Source organism: Eleginops maclovinus, chromosome 1 (assembly GCF_036324505.1).
Source record: "Eleginops maclovinus isolate JMC-PN-2008 ecotype Puerto Natales chromosome 1, JC_Emac_rtc_rv5, whole genome shotgun sequence".
NCBI lineage: Eukaryota > Metazoa > Chordata > Actinopteri > Perciformes > Eleginopidae > Eleginops > Eleginops maclovinus.
The window spans coordinates 957,560-976,574 of NC_086349.1; the positions used below are offsets into that span (position 1 = coordinate 957,560).

The following is a 19,015-nucleotide window of genomic DNA, read 5'->3' on the forward strand; positions in this document are numbered from 1 at the left end:
TGAGTGTCTTCATGGATCATTTATTTATTCATCATTTATATTTATTGTTTATTGCTGGAGCGGGGGGACCACGGTGCATTCAGGTGCTGCTCGGATGGTCCCATTTCACGAGTAGGGAAGTCTTTTTTTTCTGCTTGTCCATGAGCTCAAAGTAGTTATGTGTTTATCACTCACATCGTTTGCTATATTTGAGTTGAAGTTTTGACTTAAAAGGGCAAACATGTGAATTTTCAGTCAGGAAAACATTTCTAATTATTTTGATCTAGAAAAGAGTGATGTATGCTGGGATATAGACAGTGAAACATCACCTTAGAATTCATTGCATCTGATTCAACCCGAAATCAATCAACCTTATAAAGAAAACAACTTTGCACAAGTGTCTTTCCTCTGAGGAACACTGTAATCAAAGACGAAGGTCTTTATTCATTCCTTTACTCATCGGTTTCATCATGTAATGGATAGAATTCTCTAAATGAACCCTGTCTGTCTGTGAGCCTTCACCGGGACACTTGTTTTGTAAAACATTGAACTGTAAAGACATACACTTGTGTTGTCCGCTCAGTTTGGCCCCTTTTTCGCATTTTATATAATCTTTGTCTACATATTGTTGGGTTCTTGTTTGGCTTTGAATAAGTTAACTTTAGAACTAACTAAAGGCATGATAATGTACTACATGCATGATAATGTCCGAGAGACTTATTGATATTTTAAAAATATTTAACAGTTTACTTTGCATCAAATCAAACAAATATTGTGCTTTCATCTTTGTGCCACCAGAGGGCGCCAAAGCACTCCCACCACCATTATCTAAATAAAGTAGCATTGCTATAAAAACACAAATAACCGTCATGGCAGATGTTCCCTTAAATGAATGACTGAGTGTCAGCAGAAACACTATCCTTTTAAGACTGGGACGTCTACATAAACACTTTGTAACTGTTAGCTAAAGCAGAGCAGAATATAATGGATGATGATGATGGGTAGCATTTCCCTTTTCATGACAGATTCTCAGGGAAACATATGAAGGAAGAAGAGTGAGTGTGGCATCATGTAGAAGCTACATTTTCTGGATCATGATTTGGAATTTACCTGCAGAGACACGAAAAACAGAGACATGTTAGTCCATACTTTGTTAATATATTCGTATATAAAAATAAAACCATTTTCTTCTGCTTTCATAATATTGGATATTGGAGGTATCCCCTTTCCTAATAGAGAGGCCCGAACTGCAGCTTGAGTAACCATAGAGAAGAGCCCAGCTCTCTGACACAGGATCAGACCTTTGACTCAGTTACAGCGTGTCAGCGAGGCAGTGCAGACCTGTGGTACTGCAGTACAGTATGTTAGGTCACTGCAGTATACTGTCCATGGTCATGCTTATGTACCCTATAAACATGTCTGCCACATGTTACCGACTATTACGGTGGTTAAAAGCTGGTAGTAACAAGCAAAGATATATAATGTCCACTATTAAGATCAATGACCTCTTACCAAATACACCAGTAGATACAGTGGTATGCAAAAGTTTGGGCACCCCTTAGGAAAACCACTGCATCAGTTTGTCACTTGCTGAGCTTTTGAAGCAGCAACTTCATTTTAACATATGTTATACCTTATGGTAACAGAAACATCTCAGTAGTGAAATAACTTTTATTGGTCAAACAGAAACATGTTTATGTGCATTCAAACAAAAATAGGCATGTGCATAAATTTGGGCACCCCTAAGAAATAATTCCATTAATATTTAGTATTGCCTCCTTTTGCTGCAATAACGGCCTGTAGACGCCTCCTGTAGCCACAGACAAGTCCCTTAAGCCTGGCAGGTGGTATTTTGGCCCATTCTTCCACACAAAACGTCTCCAGTTCAGTCAGGTTTCTTGGCCTCCGTGCATGGACAGCCTTCTTCAAATAAATCCATACATTTTCAATGATGTTAAGGTCTGGGGACTGGGATGGCCATTCCAGAACATTGTACCTGTGCTTCTGCATGAATTCCTTGGTGGATTTTGATCGGTGCTTAGGATCATTGTCCTGCTGAAAAATCCAACCCCGGCGTAGCTTCAACTTTGTGACTGACTCTAGAACATTCTTGTCAAGAATCTCCTGGTACTGTAAGGAATTCATGTGGCCCTCAACTTTAACAAGTTTTCCAGTACCTGTGCTAGCCACACAGCCCCATAACATGATAGATCCTCCACCAAATTTTACAGTGGGCAACAAGTTCTTTTCATTGAATGCAGTGTGTTTTTTTCGCCATGCATACCTGTTCATGTTATGACCAAATAACTCAATCTTGGTCTCATCTGACCACAGTATTTTGTTCCAAAAATGCTTCTGGCTTGTCCAGATGTGCTTTTGCATACCTCATGCGACTCTTCTTGTGATTAACACTCAGGAAAGGCTTTTTGCACATCACCCTTCCAATGAGCTCTTCCTGGTGCAAAGTACGCTGGATTGTGGAACGGTGAACAACTACACCATCAGCAGCCAGATGTTGTTGTAGTTCTCTGGAGGTGGTCTGTGGCTTCTCTGTGACCATTTTCACCATCCTTCGCCTGTGCCTTTCCCCTATTTTTGTCGGCCTACCACATCTTTCCTTCACACGGACTGTTCCTGTGGCCTTCCATTTCACAACTACGTTTCTGACTGTGGAGACAGACAGTTTAAACCTGTCAGATAATTTTTTGTACCCTTCTCCTAATTTATAATGTTGGATTATCTTAGCTTTCAGGTCAGTGGAGAGTTGTTTTGAGGTCCCCATCTTGCCACTCCCTAAGAAAGAACCTAGGCCAGGCACAGCCAGCTATTACCTACAGTGGGGCAAAAAAGTATTTAGTCAGCCACCAATTGTGCAAGTTCTCCCATTTAAAAAGATGAGAGAGGCCTGTAATTTTTACCATAGGTACACTTCAACTATGAGAGACAAAATGAGAAAAAAAATCCAGAAAATCACATTGTAGGATTTTTAATGAATTAATTGGTAAATTCCTCAGTAAAATAAGTATTTGGTCACCTACAAACAAGCAAGATTTCTGGCTCTCACAGACCTGTAACTTCTTCTTTAAGAGGCTCCTCTGTCCTCCACTCGTTACCTGTATTAATGGCACCTTTTTGAACTCGTTATCAGTATAAAAGACACCTGTCCACAACCTCAAACAGTCATACTCCAAACTCCACTATGGCCAAGACCAAAGAGCTGTCAAAGGAGACCAGAGACAAAATTGTAGACCTGCACCAGGCTGGGAAAACTGAATCTGCAATAGGTAAGCAGCTTGGTGTGAAGAAATCAACTGTGGGAGCAATTATTAGAAAATGGAAGACATACAAGACCACTGATAATCTCCCTCGATCTGGGGATCCACGCAAGATCTCACCCCGTGGGGTCAAAATGATCACAAGAACGGTGAGCAAAAATCCCAGAACCACACGGGGGGACCTAGTGAATGACCTGCAGAGAGCTGGGACCAAAGTAACAGAGGCTACCATCAGTAACACACTACGCCGCCAGGGACTTAAATCCTGCAGTTCCAGACGTGTCCCCCTGCGTAAGCCAGTACATGTCCAGGCCCGTCTGAAGTTTGCTAGAGGGCATTTGGATGATCCAGAAGAGGATTGGGAGAATGTCATATGGTCAGATGAAACCAAAATAGAACTTTTTGGTAAAAACTCAACTCGTCGTGTTTGGAGGAGAAAGAATGCAGAGTTGCATCCAAAGAACACCATACCTACTGTGAAACATGGGGGTGGAAACACCATGCTTTGGGGATGTTTTTCTGCAAAGGGACCAGGACGACTGATCCGTGTAAAGGAAAGAATGAATGGGGCCATGTATCGTGAGATTTTGAGTGAAAACCTCCTTCCATCAGCAAGGGCACTGAAGATGAAGCGTGGCTGGGTCTTTCAGCATGACAATGATCCCAAACACACCACCAGGGCAACGAAGGAGTGGCTTCGTAAGAAGCATTTCAAGGTCCTGGAGTGGCCTAGCCAGTCTCCAGATCTCAACCCCATAGAAAATCTTTGGAGGGAGTTGAAAGTCCGTGTTGCCCAGCGACAGCCCCAAAACATCACTGCTTTAGAGGAGATCTGCATGGAGGAATGGACCAAAATACCAGCAACAGTGTGTGAAAACCTTGTGAAGACTTACAGAAAACGTTTGACCTCTGTCATTGCCAACAAAGGGTATGTAACAAAGTATTGAGATGAACTTTTGTTATTGACCAAATACTTATTTTCCACAATCATTTGAAAATAAATTCATTAAAAATCCTACAATGTGATTTCCTGGATTTTTTTTCTCATTCTGTCTCTCATATTTGAGGTATACCTATGATAAAAATTACAGGCCTCTCTCATCTTTTTAAATGGGAGAACTTGCACAATTGGTGGCTGACTAAATACTTTTTTGCCCCACTGTATGTTAAATAGCCTTTTTCATGATTGGTTCCACCTGTCTTTGTAATTGAAGGTCTAATGAGCTAATCAAAGCAATTTTGTGCAGCAACCTGTCAGCTATAAATCCGTACAGGTGTTGAAATGAATGCTATTTATAAGGGTGCCCAAACTTTTGCACATCCCATTTTTTGCATTTTATTTTATTATAATAAAACTATGTAATGCTACCCTAAGAATTTTGGTCTGGAAAACACTAAAACGTCTACATCTTTGTAGGAAAACAAATGTTGTTGCTGTGATCTTCTATTATAAAGGAAAAGCAAATTGTCATGAAATCTCAGAGGGGTGCCCAAACTTTTGCATACCACTGTATATGAATGCAAGTGATTGCAAACTATAGGCCTTATCATACAATTAGGAACATGGAGCATGAAAACTGCCTTTTCTTTTCACCAGGATAAGAACAAAGCAAGAGATGAGGCTAAAGACGTTTGGAAAATCAATAGAAAGGGGTGTGCAACAATTACATTTCTGAAAGTTCCTTTTGGATGTACAGATATGGGGGGACCATGTCAGGAAAAAAGCACAAAAGAGTTTCAGTAATAAATGTGATAAGATGCCTGGTAGGAAATGGGGAGTGAGTTGCTCATTGCTGAAAGAAAGAATGTAGTCTTGATCAGATCTGTGTTGGATTTAGGCAGCAAAGCATTTGGATCAGCAGCAAACTCTCTGAGAAAGAAAGGAGATGTGATCCAGAACCAGGCAGGGAGAGTGTGCCCTACAGGTGGAATCAAGAAGGACGCAACTGAAGGCTAATTATTAGGCCACACACGGTTACTGGAAATCTCTGACTTTAAAGAGTCCTCTCCTGCTGATGTTCAGGTGTATATCAGTATGTAGCGTCTCTACATTAAAGAGTCCTCTCCTGCTGATGTTCAGTTGTATATCAGTATGTAGTGTCTCTACTTTAAAGAGTCCTCTCCTGCTGATGTTCAGCTGTATATCAGTATGTAGCGTCTCTACTTTAAAGAGTCCTCTCCTGCTGATGTTCAGGTGTATATCAGTATGTAGTGTCTCTACTTTAAAGAGTCCTCTCCTGCTGATGTTCAGGTGTATATCAGTATGTAGTGTCTCTACTTTAAAGAGTCCTCTCCTGCTGATGTTCAGTTGTATATCAGTATGTAGTGTCTCTACTTTAAAGAGTCCTCTCCTTTTGATGTTCAGCTGTATATCAGTATGTAGCGTCTCTACTTTAAAGAGTCCTCTCCTGCTGATGTTCAGCTGTATATCAGTATGTAGCGTCTGTACTTTAAAGAGTCCTCTTCTGCTGATGTTCAGCTGTATATCAGTATGTAGTGTCTCTACTTTAAAGAGTCCTCTCCTGCTGATGTTCAGGTGTATATCAGTATGTAGCGTCTCTACTTTAAAGAGTCCTCTCCTGCTAATATTCAGTATGTAGCGTCTCTACTTTAAAGAGTCCTCTCCTGCTGATGTTCAGTTGTATGTCAGTATGTAGTGTCTCTACTTTAAAGAGTCCTCTCCTGCTGATGTTCAGGTGTATATCAGTATGTAGCGTCTCTACTTTAAAGAGTCCTCTCCTGCTGATGTTCAGTTGTATATCAGTATGTAGTGTCTCTACTTTAAAGAGTCCTCTCCTGCTGATGTTCAGGTGTTTATCAGTATGTAGTGTCTCTACTTTAAAGAGTCCTCTCCTGCTGATGTTCAGTTGTATATCAGTATGTAGTGTCTCTACTTTAAAGAGTCCTCTCCTGCTGATGTTCAGGTGTATATCAGTATGTAGTGTCTCTACTTTAAAGAGTCCTCTACTGCTGATGTTCAGTTGTATATCAGTATGTAGTGTCTCTACTTTAAAGAGTCCTCTCCTGCTGATGTTCAGGTGTTTATCAGTATGTAGTGTCTCTACTTTAAAGAGTCCTCTCCTGCTGATGTTCAGGTGTATATCCGTATGTCGCGCCTCTACTTAAAAGAGTCCTCCCCTGCTGATGTTCAGCTGTATATCAGTATGTAGCGTCTCTACTTTAAAGAGTCCTCTCCTGCTGATGTTCAGGTGTATATCAGTATGTAGTGTCTCTACTTTAAAGAGTCCTCTCCTGCTGATGTTCAGTTGTATATCAGTGTGAAGTGTCTCTACTTTAAAAAGTCCTCTCCTGCTGATGTTCAGGTGTTTATCAGTATGTAGTGTCTCTACTTTAAAGAGTCCTCTCCTGCTGATGTTCAGTATGTAGTGTCCCTACTTTAAAGAGTCCTTTCCTGCTGATGTTCAGCTGTATATCAGTATGTAGTGTCTATACTTTAAAGAGTCCTCTCCTGCTGATGTTCAGGTGTTTATCAGTATGTAGTGTCCCTACTTTAAAGAGTCCTCTCCTGCTGATATTCAGCTGTATGTCAGTATGTAGTGTCTGTACTTTAAAGAGTCCTCTTCTGCTGATGTTCAGCTGTATATCAGTATGAAGCGTCTCTACTTTAAAGAGTCCTCTCCTGCTGATGTTCAGCTGTATATCAGTATGTAGCGTCTCTACTTTAAAGAGTCCTCTTCTGCTGATGTTCAGCTGTATATCAGTATGTAGCGTCTCTACTTTAAAGAGTCCTCTCCTGCTGATGTTCAGGTGTATATCAGTATGTAGCGTCTCTACTTTAAAGAGTCCTCTCCTGCTAATATTCAGTATGTAGCGTCTCTACTTTAAAGAGTCCTCTCCTGCTGATGTTCAGGTGTATATCAGTATGTAGCATCTCTACTTTAAAGAGTCCTCTCCTGCTGATGTTCAGGTGTATATCAGTATGTAGCGTCTTTATTTAAAAGAGTCCTCTCCTGCTGATGTTCAGCTGTATATCAGTATGTAGTGTCTCTACTTTAAAGAGTCCTCTCCTGCTGATGTCCAGGTGTATATCAGTATGTAGTGTCTCTACTTTAAAGAGTCCTCTCCTGCTGATGTTCAGCTGTATATCAGTATGTAGTGTCCCTACTTTAAAGAGTCCTTTCCTGCTGAAGTTCAGCTGTATATCAGTAAGTAGCGTCCCTACTTTAAAGAGTCCTCTCCTGCTGATGTTCAGCTGTATATCAGTAAGTAGCGTCCCTACTTTAAAGAGTCCTCTCCTGCTGATGTTCAGCTGTATATCAGTATGTAGTGCCTGTACTGTGTCTCTACAACTAGTGTTTCATTTGTATTAAGAGGACACTTTGTGTAAAGAAAGAGTGCGAGATGTTAAAGTCTCACACCAAGAAGAATATTAAATCAAGCACAAACTAGTCAAGGGCACAAATTACTCATTTAAGAACACATTTTTTAAATCAGAAGAACTCAACCACACTGGGCTCTGTACTAAATACAGAAACAAATATCATGTCATTAAATACATTCTCTATCATTGTCCGAACCTCTCACATCAGCTAATGGTTTGTCTCAGGAATATAAGGAGAGGCTCTCTTTTGCAAATGACAGAGATGTTGAAAGGAATAAAATATATCTAGTCTCTGATTTGATGATAGAGGGGTGATGTGTGTCTTACATGCAGGCATGATGGACACCTCAGCAGTCACGATGCTCTTCACTCCAAGGTTGGACAGCGCTCCTCTCACCAGTCCACAGCTGAAGGCCAGATACTGCAGAGACACATCAGTCACTCACACACACAAACTGCTGTGAGCTTCAAACACAGCAGCTAACAACGAATCAGATGAAGCATAAAGATGTTAAAGGTCTAACTGAACTTGATTTACTTTAACTGTAGAACAGACATCCAGAAAGGTGTGTGAATGGGTGACTGCTGGCTTGTCTTGTAAAGCTCTTTGAGGTCAGATTAGAAATACACTATTTAAATATTCATTTAACATTCATTTACAGGACTCGATACACAACCTTTAAGGAGAAATATATAATTAATAGACAAAAACCTTATAAAAAATGAACAGTGATTTGACGGCAGATACTACAATATTTAGATTGGGGAGATGAAGACGTGAACGCTTGCAGCTCAGCAGTTTAACTAGCAGTCAGTGACCAAGCTGAACAGATAACCATTACCCTGCAGATACTGTTACAACTGGCCCACCGACACCAGTTCTGATCCCTGCGTGTACAGCCGTGTAACGCACCTTGGGGGCCTGTTCCAGATACTGTTTCCCAGCCGACAGCTGACTCAGCAATCGGAACTTGTTGTCCTGGAGAACATAGATGCCCTGAAACACACGAGCGCAGCATCAGCACTGACACACTGATACCATAATATTTTTATTGTCAGATCAAGTCTGACATTTTCCCTGCATCACAGCAGCTCCATTTGCAACATCAACAAGCACAGACATTAAGACAAGAAACAGAGAGAGCCATTTAACTAAACATCACGATCACAGAGCATGCTCAGGACCCTCTGACGTACATTAGGTCGGGGATTTAGCTCTGTGTTTGATCTGAGGATGGACCGGTGCACAAAGCAGTGCTTCAGTCTGCAGTTTGGACTTTGACAGCAGATAAACACTAATATTGCAGTGCAGTAGAACAATGCAAAGATATTAAAACTTATATTCAGTGTGGTATAAACGTGGGTTGCGGTCCATTCTGCTGATGTTGTGAATAATGACCCACCATGTATTGACAGAGCTCAGTGTTACCTGGTGATTGGTTCGGAGGTTGTCAATTTGCTTCTTGAACACACATGTCCAGAAGTCCTTACAGACGAACTTCATGATGTCCAGCTCGTCTTTGAACCTTGCCGTGTCTTTGGTTAGTCTAGAGAAAAAGGAAAGCTGTTCAGAGTCCGAAAACCTGCACTTCATACTGATGCTTCTAGAATAAGACCCCCTGCTTGAGTCTGATTCTCAGCCTCGTCAAAGTAAGTCATCATGCACTAAAGTAAGCTGTGACATTTGTTACAATGCATCAATTCATAACTTATCTGTGCACATAGAAATGTAAAATAACAATCAATACAGCCTGCACTCTCACAATACTCTACAGATATTGGAGACCAAGGTTACAACTTGGAAAAAAAGATTTAACTATGATTAAGGGCTTATAAGAATTGATCTGTAAAGGGGGGGGTGGTTAAGTCACACACAAAAATGCAGCACAAAATATTTAAAATATTATTATGGTATATATAAAATCATCCAACATCATATTTAAGTGACTAAAACCAGAACATAAAATTAAGTGGTAGCTAATTTTTGATTAGTAATATTTCATTGTTCCAGCTTCATAAATGTTTATTAGTACTTAGAGTACTACTCTAGAAGAAGAATCTGAATACTGTACGTACACACACCCACACACACCCACACACACACAGTTAGATATAACAATATATTGAAACGGAACATTAAAAGATAATTCACTGTTTCTGGACGGATCATATTTGTCCAATTCCGGTAGTATTACCGGATGTTGTTTTTAGACTCAGATAGCATATAGCTAATATTGTATTGTATATATGAGTAGAGGGAGAAGGACGCGTTGAGTTACATACTAAACACACCGCCTCTGCCTCTCACTCATTGATGCTGCAATGATACTATTGCGTGTTTAGTAACTGATCAACCTCAGAAGGATTGCATAATAGAATATCGAAGGGGAGAGCTTCAGGACATCAATAACAAGATGGCGACGGTGACGTCATGAGCGGACCCGCCCCCGACGACGTCAGCCTATATAAGAATCCGGAAAACCCCATGTGACAAGCGGCCAACAGGATCCAGCCCCCGCTACCAACCAATGAGAGCACGAGACCGGAGCACATCTTATTTTGAAGTTGTTTATTTTATGGTCGGAAAGGGATGGTTCTATAAAACATGTTGGTATTGTGAAATCGATCTCTCTTTTGTCCGGACCGCCAGACAGTAACTACAGATGAGCTCCACTCATTCAGCGGCCTGTGGACGCGTGTACCGGGCTATTGAGCCACAGCTGTGAAACTTTTGGAAAACATACTGCTGCATCCTTTTATTAAACACTCCTTGTAACACTTATAAGAGGAGCTTCACTTCGTTTTCTTTTAAATCCACTCCTGGGCTTCGAATAAAAGAACATTTCCTACAACACACACACACACACACACACACACACACACACACACACACACACACACACACACACACACACACACACACACACACACACACACACACACACACACACACACACACACACACACCTGGTTACCTCTCTATCAGCCCCTGGCCCACTCTGAAGCCCATGCTCTCCAGGGTGGAGATGTTCCTGCCATGTTCCTGGGGGGACAGAGTGGGGGCGTGAGATGATTGCAGCTCTGATCACAGAACACTCGGTCCCTCTCTTACCGTGTCCCCGCTGTCAGCTGACTTGTAGATGTACTGAATCACTTCGTTATGTAGAAACTGGAAAGGAGCTTCGTCTGCCATTGTTCCTCCTCTTAAGTGTGTGGTTCCTTACACTGAGCCCGACATCACTGCAGAACAGACACTAACAGACATGGAGTTACGATCTGATTCAACACTAACAGTGATCGCTCTCTGCTGCTTCCTTGTTGATCATTCAGCAGGGTGGGCAGACAGAGCGCCATCCCGCCCCCTACTGCCCCGGAGCGCTGCTGCTGGGCGCACTACCGCCGTCTACTGGACTGGAGTGTGGAGCGGTACACTGCAGTGTTCTCAAGTAACTTAGTACTTTTACTCAAGTTGTTGTACTGAAGTACAATTTGGAGATACTTGTACCTTACTTTAGTATTTAAATGTGCTGCTATTTCTACCCCACTACAGTTCAGAGGTAAATGGTGTACTTTTACTCCACGTATTAAATCCCGTTAGCTACTTTACAGATCTGGATTAATGATGGTAAATATAATCAGCCCTTAAATCAGACTTTAGTTCACCTGGAGTAAATCCAGCAGCTACCATGCAGTATACAAAGCCATTCAAACTAGCTGCACCTTTACCAGCTCTGAGAACACTTTAATGATCAATAATTATAAAATTACGAGTACTTATACTTTTACTCAAGTACAAGAGCTGAGTAGATCGGCAGGAATAAAAAAGCAAAAAACACTAAATCCTCTCTATAATTCTGGTTGCTTTTAAGAAAACATTGTTTTATTAACATGCTGAATTGCCACGGTTGAGTTTTTCATCAGCTAACCCTGAAACCAACACTATTCTCTGGTTTTCATCCTGTATTTGTAGCAGTCTATGAATACATGTTTCAGGTTTATTGCAGACAGTACACAGTCCAGTGGGGTCCCTGCCAATTCAGTGGAGTGTTTGGTTTAGTCCTGTATGTCCTGTTCTTAAACGTGTAATGACACTCTCCCCCCACACCAGTGAACCTCCAGGGAGCGGACATAGAGATTATACCTGGGTGTTCATCTGAACAATAAACTGGACTGGACTGATCACTGTGCTGCTCTCTACAAGAAGGGACAGAGCAGACTCTTTCTGCTGAGGAGACGGAGGTCTTTTGGGGTGCAGGGGGCACTCCTGCAGACCTTCTCTGACTCTATGGTGGCATCAGCCATCTCCCATGGTGTGGCCTGCTGGGGCAGCAGCATCTCGACAGCTGACAGGAAGAGTCTGAACAGACTGACAGGCCAGCTCTGTTTTGGGGAGTCCTCTGGACTCTGTGGAGGTGGTGGGGGACAGGACAGTGATGTCAAAGCTGTCATAACAACTGTACATTTCCCCTCTGTGGGACGAATAATGGTATTGTGATTCTGATTCACTTTACTCAATGGTATTTGGGATGTCTGTTGACTGTAGTTTTAGTAATTGTTTGGCTAATTTGTCTACCTCCTCATTCCCTTCCTCAGCAACGTGAGCAGGAACCCAACAGAAGGAGATTTCAAATCATCTATCATTCAACCCAACTATAGTATCCAATCTACTGTACATTATATTAAGAAAAATGTACAAACGAAAGTTATTTCGTTATTAATTCAATTTTAAAGGTCAACCATCACCTATTTTGTAATTTTCCAGTCCTTGTTATTAGCGTCATGATATCGCCTCACACATACGTACTGACTGTGCAGGTAAGTGTTCCAATGGGTCAGATATACCAAAAGATGAAATGTTTCTTTCCTGGTAATTCAACAATGGGTCCTCAAAATACATGCCCCGCCACACATCTGCCTAACATATATCACCAGTTAATTGGACACAAGTAGATTTCACACACAGGTATAGTTAGCCAGCACACAGAGGTCTGCTGGGGAGCAATCACAGGTTCAAATTTCAAGTTGATGTGTCCTTACCCCAACAGCCTGACTTTTTGATAATTGATGGGCATTGTCTGATAAAGGCACTGGCCCTCATATGAGAATTACCTTAGTACCATGATCGCACCTGTTCACATCCATTTATTAGTGAGACAACAGTAGTTGATGCAGTAAGGAACAGGGAAAGTTGCAGCATCAGGTAGCACCAACAGTATATGTTTTGTTACTGATTGAAAAATGGAAAGTAAACTTATAAAATAAAAAAATTATACAAATTGAAAGATGATGGCAGTAAGAGGAATCCAGTCTCACCTTTAGACCAGAGGTGTCGTGGCTGTACCTCTCCAGCCATCTCCCTTGTCAGGGTATATACAGAGATTCTTAAGTTGAATTTACTACCTTTTACTACCTCTTTTACTTCCTTCAATTTTTTTTTTACTACCAGCACGACTTCAAGCTGCAACTGTAGCAGCGTAAAGTGTGAAGTAAAGTGACGCGTAAAGTAATGAAATATCTTTCCAAAACGAATTAATAACATATTTCATCACAATTTAACAGGGTAATTATAACTTCCACCACTGGACACAAAAACTGGCCAACACACACACACACACACACACACACACACACACACATAGAGAGAGAGAGCGAGAGACTCTGTAGGTGTATGTGAGTGTCTGTTTGTTTGAGCAAGCTAGTGAGCTACATTTAAGTAAGAAGGAACTCTACCATAGGAGTTGGATTAATCAAGATGACGCAACAGGCCTTGGTCCATAGTTTTTACTCAAAATGTCAAAAAGTAACAATTGCATAACAAAAACTAATTTCAAGTGGTTAAATTAGGGCCTTGAAAAAAAAGAATAAACTAGATAATAATAAAGTGCAACTTTCACTGTAATTACAATATCTTATTAACAAAGAAATAACTTTAACTTCAACTGGACGCAAAAACTGTCCGAGAGAGAGAGAGAGAGAACTTAAACAACAGTTAGCCAGCAGGGTCACAAGTGCCTCAACTGTGTGGCCTTTTCTTCAATCATTTTATCCACTTGGAGAAGTCCTGCTTTTTTTCCCCTGTGTCTTCTCCGAAAAGTGTTTGATTTTGTGATGAGCTCAGCCATCTTTGTTCCTGCCTTTCCCTCGGCCATCTCTGCATATTTGTCGGCGTCATTTTGGAGTGAATGGCACACACTGTGGAGTACCTGCCGCCGGTTCCGGAGGTCCTCCAGCTCTTTCTTGCTGAATGATGACATCACCTGCAACATTGATACGAAAATTAAGATATATTAATTTCATTAACACATTCCAGTCAACTGCTTCACCATCCATTCGACAAAAGTACATACAGTACATCGTAGATACACATAATAGTATCTGTAGCAGTGGTTCTCAACCTGGGGGCACGGAGGTCTTGTCTAAATTACAAATTGATACAATTGTGCGTCGGTGACTTGTTTAGCTGAATCTGCTTGCAAGGTGCCAAAACACCTTCTACATCAAACAGATAGAGTAAAATCACATAACTCACAAGAACACTGGATGTGGCTATCAAAAAAGAAAAGAAAAGTAGAATAATTTGAGTGCTTGAAATCATGCATTGACATCAAGGTTGGTGGGGGGGGACAATATTCTAACCTTTGAAAGGGGGGCTCAACTTGCAAAAGGTTGAGAACCCCTGATATAGAGAGCTATGAGAGCATAAAGTTTAATTTTGTAAAAGCAAGACACTTTCACACCTGTCACAGTAAAAAAGCAGAAAACCACAAAAGAGATTCCACGCACAAGACCTTAATCAATTTGAATAACTTATCCACTTCTACTGTCCCTATAAAATATGTTCTTACCAGCTGCAATGCCACCTGCCAGCTGCTGCCCCTGGATGAAAGCCTGCACTAATGACTTCATCTGTAGGATGCACCACTCTGGATCCCTGGCCATCCTTGTGGGATCCAAACAGGTGATCTGCCTAACTATGGGGAATTTCAATGGCGATTTCTCCTGCAGTTTCTTTACGATCTTAATCAGACCCTGCAAACACTCTTTTCTGAGGTGGAGTACAGAGAGTTCACCTATCTTTGATCCTGGTTTGCCCAGGAGTGCCTATTAAGGAACATTCATGTCAATGCTTTCTTTGAAAGGAAATGTTTACATAACTTATTGTGATGATAATATTAATACTGAACAAATTGTATTTGCTAGTTGATTTGTGCAAGCATCATAATTCACAAATTCACCCCGCAAAACAAATAAACAACAATAAAATTACCTTGATGGCAGATTCAGCCCCCAAGCCTATATCTACCCTTTTGAGGGAGACCCAGTTCTTCTCCTCAGAGATGTCCAATTTAATCAGCTGCAGGGGGGTTTGGTCCTGTAGGAGTTCCCTTTTGATGAACCGCCGCAGTAAACTCTGATGATGACAACAACAACAAGAAGATAGTTACCCAGACATTCATATACATTAATATAGGTTTACATTCAAATTAATGAATCAAAATCTTTACAGTGATACTTACCAACAGGAGCTCAGTTAAATCTTCTGCCAAAAAAGGCAACACTGGCTCGTCTGTTTGGTACTTCTTGAGAAATGGGTTAAAACTTCTCGCAATGGCGAGGAAGAATTGAAGCTTTGGGATTAAGAGTGGATCCCCTTGTGCTGCCAGGATGGCATCATGAGAGGCCGTGTTTGGTTTTGTGACCTTCTTATCCTCAACAGCATTGACAAACTTCTGAATCATGGTCCAAACTTCCAGGACTCTCTCTGCAACCGGCACATTTTCCACCCATCTGTGGCCGCAGAAAGAGAGGGGAAAGCAGGACGACCCGGTGATGTTGGTGTAGTCCTCTCTCCGGGCAGGAACGTTGTGGAAGAGGTAATGGAGAGCGCGCAGGAGTTTGTCAATTTGCCAGCCTGTAAAGCCTGCCTTCATGGCATTGTGGAGGGTATGGAGTCCACAGCTCCCAACCATCAGGACTTGAGCACCTCCATGCAGCTCAGCATGTTCCTTTTGAAGGAGATCCAGGAGTTTGAAATTTACATTTGGGCCATCCATTCCTACTGAGAGAAGCTGCCTCATGTTGAGTTTTGCAACACATTCCTGTGAATTGTCACACAGAATGTATTGCTTAAGTAAACCACATTCAATACACATCAGAAGGTAATACTGTATATGCTTCAAATCAAACATTTAGCTTTATTATCCTAAAGTAAAACATGAGTCAGGTCTTGGGATACATTTCACAGTGATAGATATTAGGCCTATGCAGAGGTTGCGCTAGACTTTTTCATTGTCCGTCATTTTGACGGGCAGGGTCGTAAAAAATCTGTCATTGTCCATTATTATCTGTCATTGTATTTTAACTTTTAAATGGTTATATTAGGCCTAAGCCATAATGCTTATATTTAATAGCCTCAATTGTTTTTTATTGACTTATTGTCATAAAAAAAATAATTCACAGAACAAGCGTGTTTTAATAATAATTATTTATTATGCATTTCTTTTCTGACGATCAGAACTTTTTCAGCTGTGAAAAGCGGCTGTGCCTTAGAACGATGCGCTATTTTAGCCGAACGAAGTCAATTATAGTGAAAATACAAACAGCTCAAGCAGCTCAAACTTTCCTTCTTGGCCGCATGGATTTGAACAGTGCGCTTGCCTGCGTGTAATCAAAAGTGTCAATGGATTCTGCTGCCGAGGCGATTGACATTAAATGCTGCGCCTTTGCCTCCGACAGACGACTTCACGTGGCGGTTTTTATTTTATTTTGAAGGCTGAACCCCTGCTCAGCTGCAACACTAGACACTGGGATAACCAGCGCCACCTCAGCCAACGCTCTAAAATCGGGAAACATTTCCCCTAGCGAAGTGATGAGCAGCCGACAGGAGCCCCTGAACGAGGGATTTCCCGACCCTGCCAGCACTCTCTTCATCGGGAGAAAATCCCTCTGCATGCGGTACAGGAGACAGCGAAGTGACACAAACGACTCAATGCATCTCTTTTAAATAGCAAAATTACGCCCACATGCTTTCTGCAGATGATTGAGAAGGGGAAACAGCCCACTGAAACAGGTAGATAGCCTACACTACTGCAGCCATAGGCTACATCTCAGACTGTGCTAATGGCACAGACCGCTAATGGTTTTAAATCGGAGCATGGCTTTGAGTGCGATGGAGCTGAACTTGCGCAGCTGGCTACAATGTATCGACCCACTGAACACCAGAACAGCCGTAACGTCGGCTCAGATTGAAAGTTGGTGTCGGCAATGAAGCTTATGCAGAGTAAGAAAACTGTCACAACTTGCCTGGTATTTCAATTGTGATTTTTATTGTTGTGTTTATTATTGGTAATGATCATTGTAAAAATCTGTCAAAATGACGGACGGCCTTCAGATTTTTCCGTCATAGCTAAAAAATATCCGTCAATGACGGACATTTGTCGGTTAACGCGACCTCTGGGCCTATGTCAAGGACTGCTTTGTCAAAGTTAGATCATTGGTTCTCCAAATGTGGCTCACTATAATAAACTAAATCCCTATAATATAGGTTTGGCTTTATCAGAGCCATGCTCAACCTTCAGATTAAGGGTGCGTTCGTAAATTGCCACTCCGAGCACACTCTGAAACGTTTTAACAGTTCGGAAATTCACGGCCAGAAGAACGCTCGTCTTTTTCAAACTCAGAGCGCGATTCTATTTTTCAGAGCGTCAGATTGAATTTACGAACGAACGAACGAATTTAAGCATAACGGCTAACACTTTGACCTACAGTCTTGTGACGTGTGGTCACCCTAAGCTTTGTTGGCTGATACATCTTTTTAATTGCATACATTTTACAATATTATATTACAGAAATTCAACAGTAAGCTAAATAAATACAATTATCAAAAATCCATGAAAATGTGCAAACAATCTCCCCTATGTAACCAATAAGTATAATAGGAAAATAAACTTACTTTGATGTGCTGCAACAGATCGTCAGCTCTCCCATGTCCCAGGAATTGTGAGCCAAAATACCTCGAGCGTACACAACCATCCTCCAAAAAACGAATGTGTATGTCCATTTGTTTTTTCTTTGACGATTGATTGAGGCTCTCATCGAACATAAGGACGTACGGTCCCGCATTATTTATGGCCTCAACCAGTTGCCTCTTAAAATAGGGTGCGATGCCAAATTTTATTATGTACCCGGTTTTATCCTTGCCCAAAGCGAAGGATTTGGCGATTTCGGAGTCCGGGAACATATTTCTGAACAGCTATCCTATGCCTTCGTTCGAGTTGAACGAGTGGTGTTTCATTGCTACATCTAAACACCACAGTACCTCAGCCTGCAAGGTAGAGGTGGTAGTGCCTAGCGTCTGCTTCTGACCGTCTGTCGTGCACCTGTTGCTGGTGGTAGGACTACTGGCAGGGTATTGCAGGGGGAGAGCAAGCGAGGTTGAGGGAGCAGTGGAGGTTGAAGGAGCAGTTGAGGTTGAGGGCGTCGATGTAGCCGTTGTGCCAGTGTAAAACAGTGACAGCAGTAGCTGAGCGTTACGTCCACGCATCCTAGCTTGGTGGCTACTTGATAGCATGTGCGATTTCACCGCCTTCACCCCCATCCAGGTAATGCTTATCGTCTTCTTGCAGACGTTGCAATAAGCCTCTTGGCTGTTGCCAACTACTGGCCTAAGCCATTCTTTAAACAACGATTCCTCCAGCCAGAGGTCCGAAAATTTGCATTTGCCCATGTCTTAACTGGCGAACTCGCGAAGAGGTTTGACAGCAAGCTAGCCGGGTACCTAAAATGTTTTTTTTTTTTTTTAAATCAATATGTTTATATTGGATTATCTCCGTTAATATTGGTAGTAAATGAAGTAGCGTAATTGGAAGTTAGTCTTAACTAAGTTTGTTGTAGAACAGATAACAAGAATAAGAAACTCGAACAAGATCGGAATAATACTGTAGGTTATATAAGGAAAGACCCATTGCTTGAGGCATTTAGTGTCTTAGAGTCCCTCCAGATTTCTCAGTCATCAGCCACCGGACCAGGGCGGGCTGCAGTCACTACAGGATATCCTCTAACCACGGCCAGCATGTCTTCAATGTCCGTACGCTCTTCATCGGTTCGCCCGGTGGCCAAGTCGGGTCCTTCATGCGCCTCAATATATCCCTGTATCGTACCTAAAATGATTGAGGGAGTGCGCGAGGTACATGTGCACTCTCAAAAATGATGTGTTAAATAATGACACATTTTTTGTGTTATCACCATTTTAACACAATTTGTGTTATTTTGTGTTGTTAATGTGTTATATTACTGGATATACTGCCCAACACAAAATGTGTTAAATTATTGGCCAATCCCTGGTGTCCTGGATGAGCCGTTACCCTGAGACCAGAGGTTACTTATTTTCTCAGCACTTGATCTTGGCGCGCACTTGGAA

The 19,015-nt window shown here is 41.7% G+C and overlaps 1 protein-coding gene and 1 long non-coding RNA gene across 3 annotated transcripts; both read right to left on the minus strand.

Moving 5' to 3' along the window:
- Positions 1–10,965, minus strand: trappc6b (trafficking protein particle complex subunit 6B). Of its 2 annotated transcripts, none has more exons than XR_010166299.1 (6): positions 10,709–10,965; positions 10,572–10,639; positions 9,026–9,143; positions 8,439–8,593; positions 7,924–8,017; positions 1–1,089 (listed from the first exon to the last, which is right to left on the minus strand). XR_010166299.1 is itself a non-coding variant. In XM_063889927.1 (6 exons), the coding sequence occupies exons 1-6, from the start codon at positions 10,787–10,789 to the stop codon at positions 1,058–1,060; spliced, it is 477 nt and encodes a 158-aa protein (XP_063745997.1). In that variant the 5' UTR covers positions 10,790–10,964; the 3' UTR covers positions 1–1,057. The 2 variants fall into 2 exon arrangements, 1 of the variants encoding a protein (XP_063745997.1); XM_063889927.1 differs by having other exon boundaries at positions 8,510–8,593; positions 10,709–10,964.
- A 3,151-nt stretch (positions 10,966–14,116) lies between these two features.
- Positions 14,117–15,262, minus strand: LOC134868657 (uncharacterized). The gene is made up of 3 exons (XR_010166300.1): positions 15,114–15,262; positions 14,864–15,007; positions 14,117–14,697 (listed from the first exon to the last, which is right to left on the minus strand). It is a non-coding gene; the product is annotated as an uncharacterized LOC134868657 (long non-coding RNA).
- Positions 15,263–19,015: the final 3,753 nt, after the last annotated feature.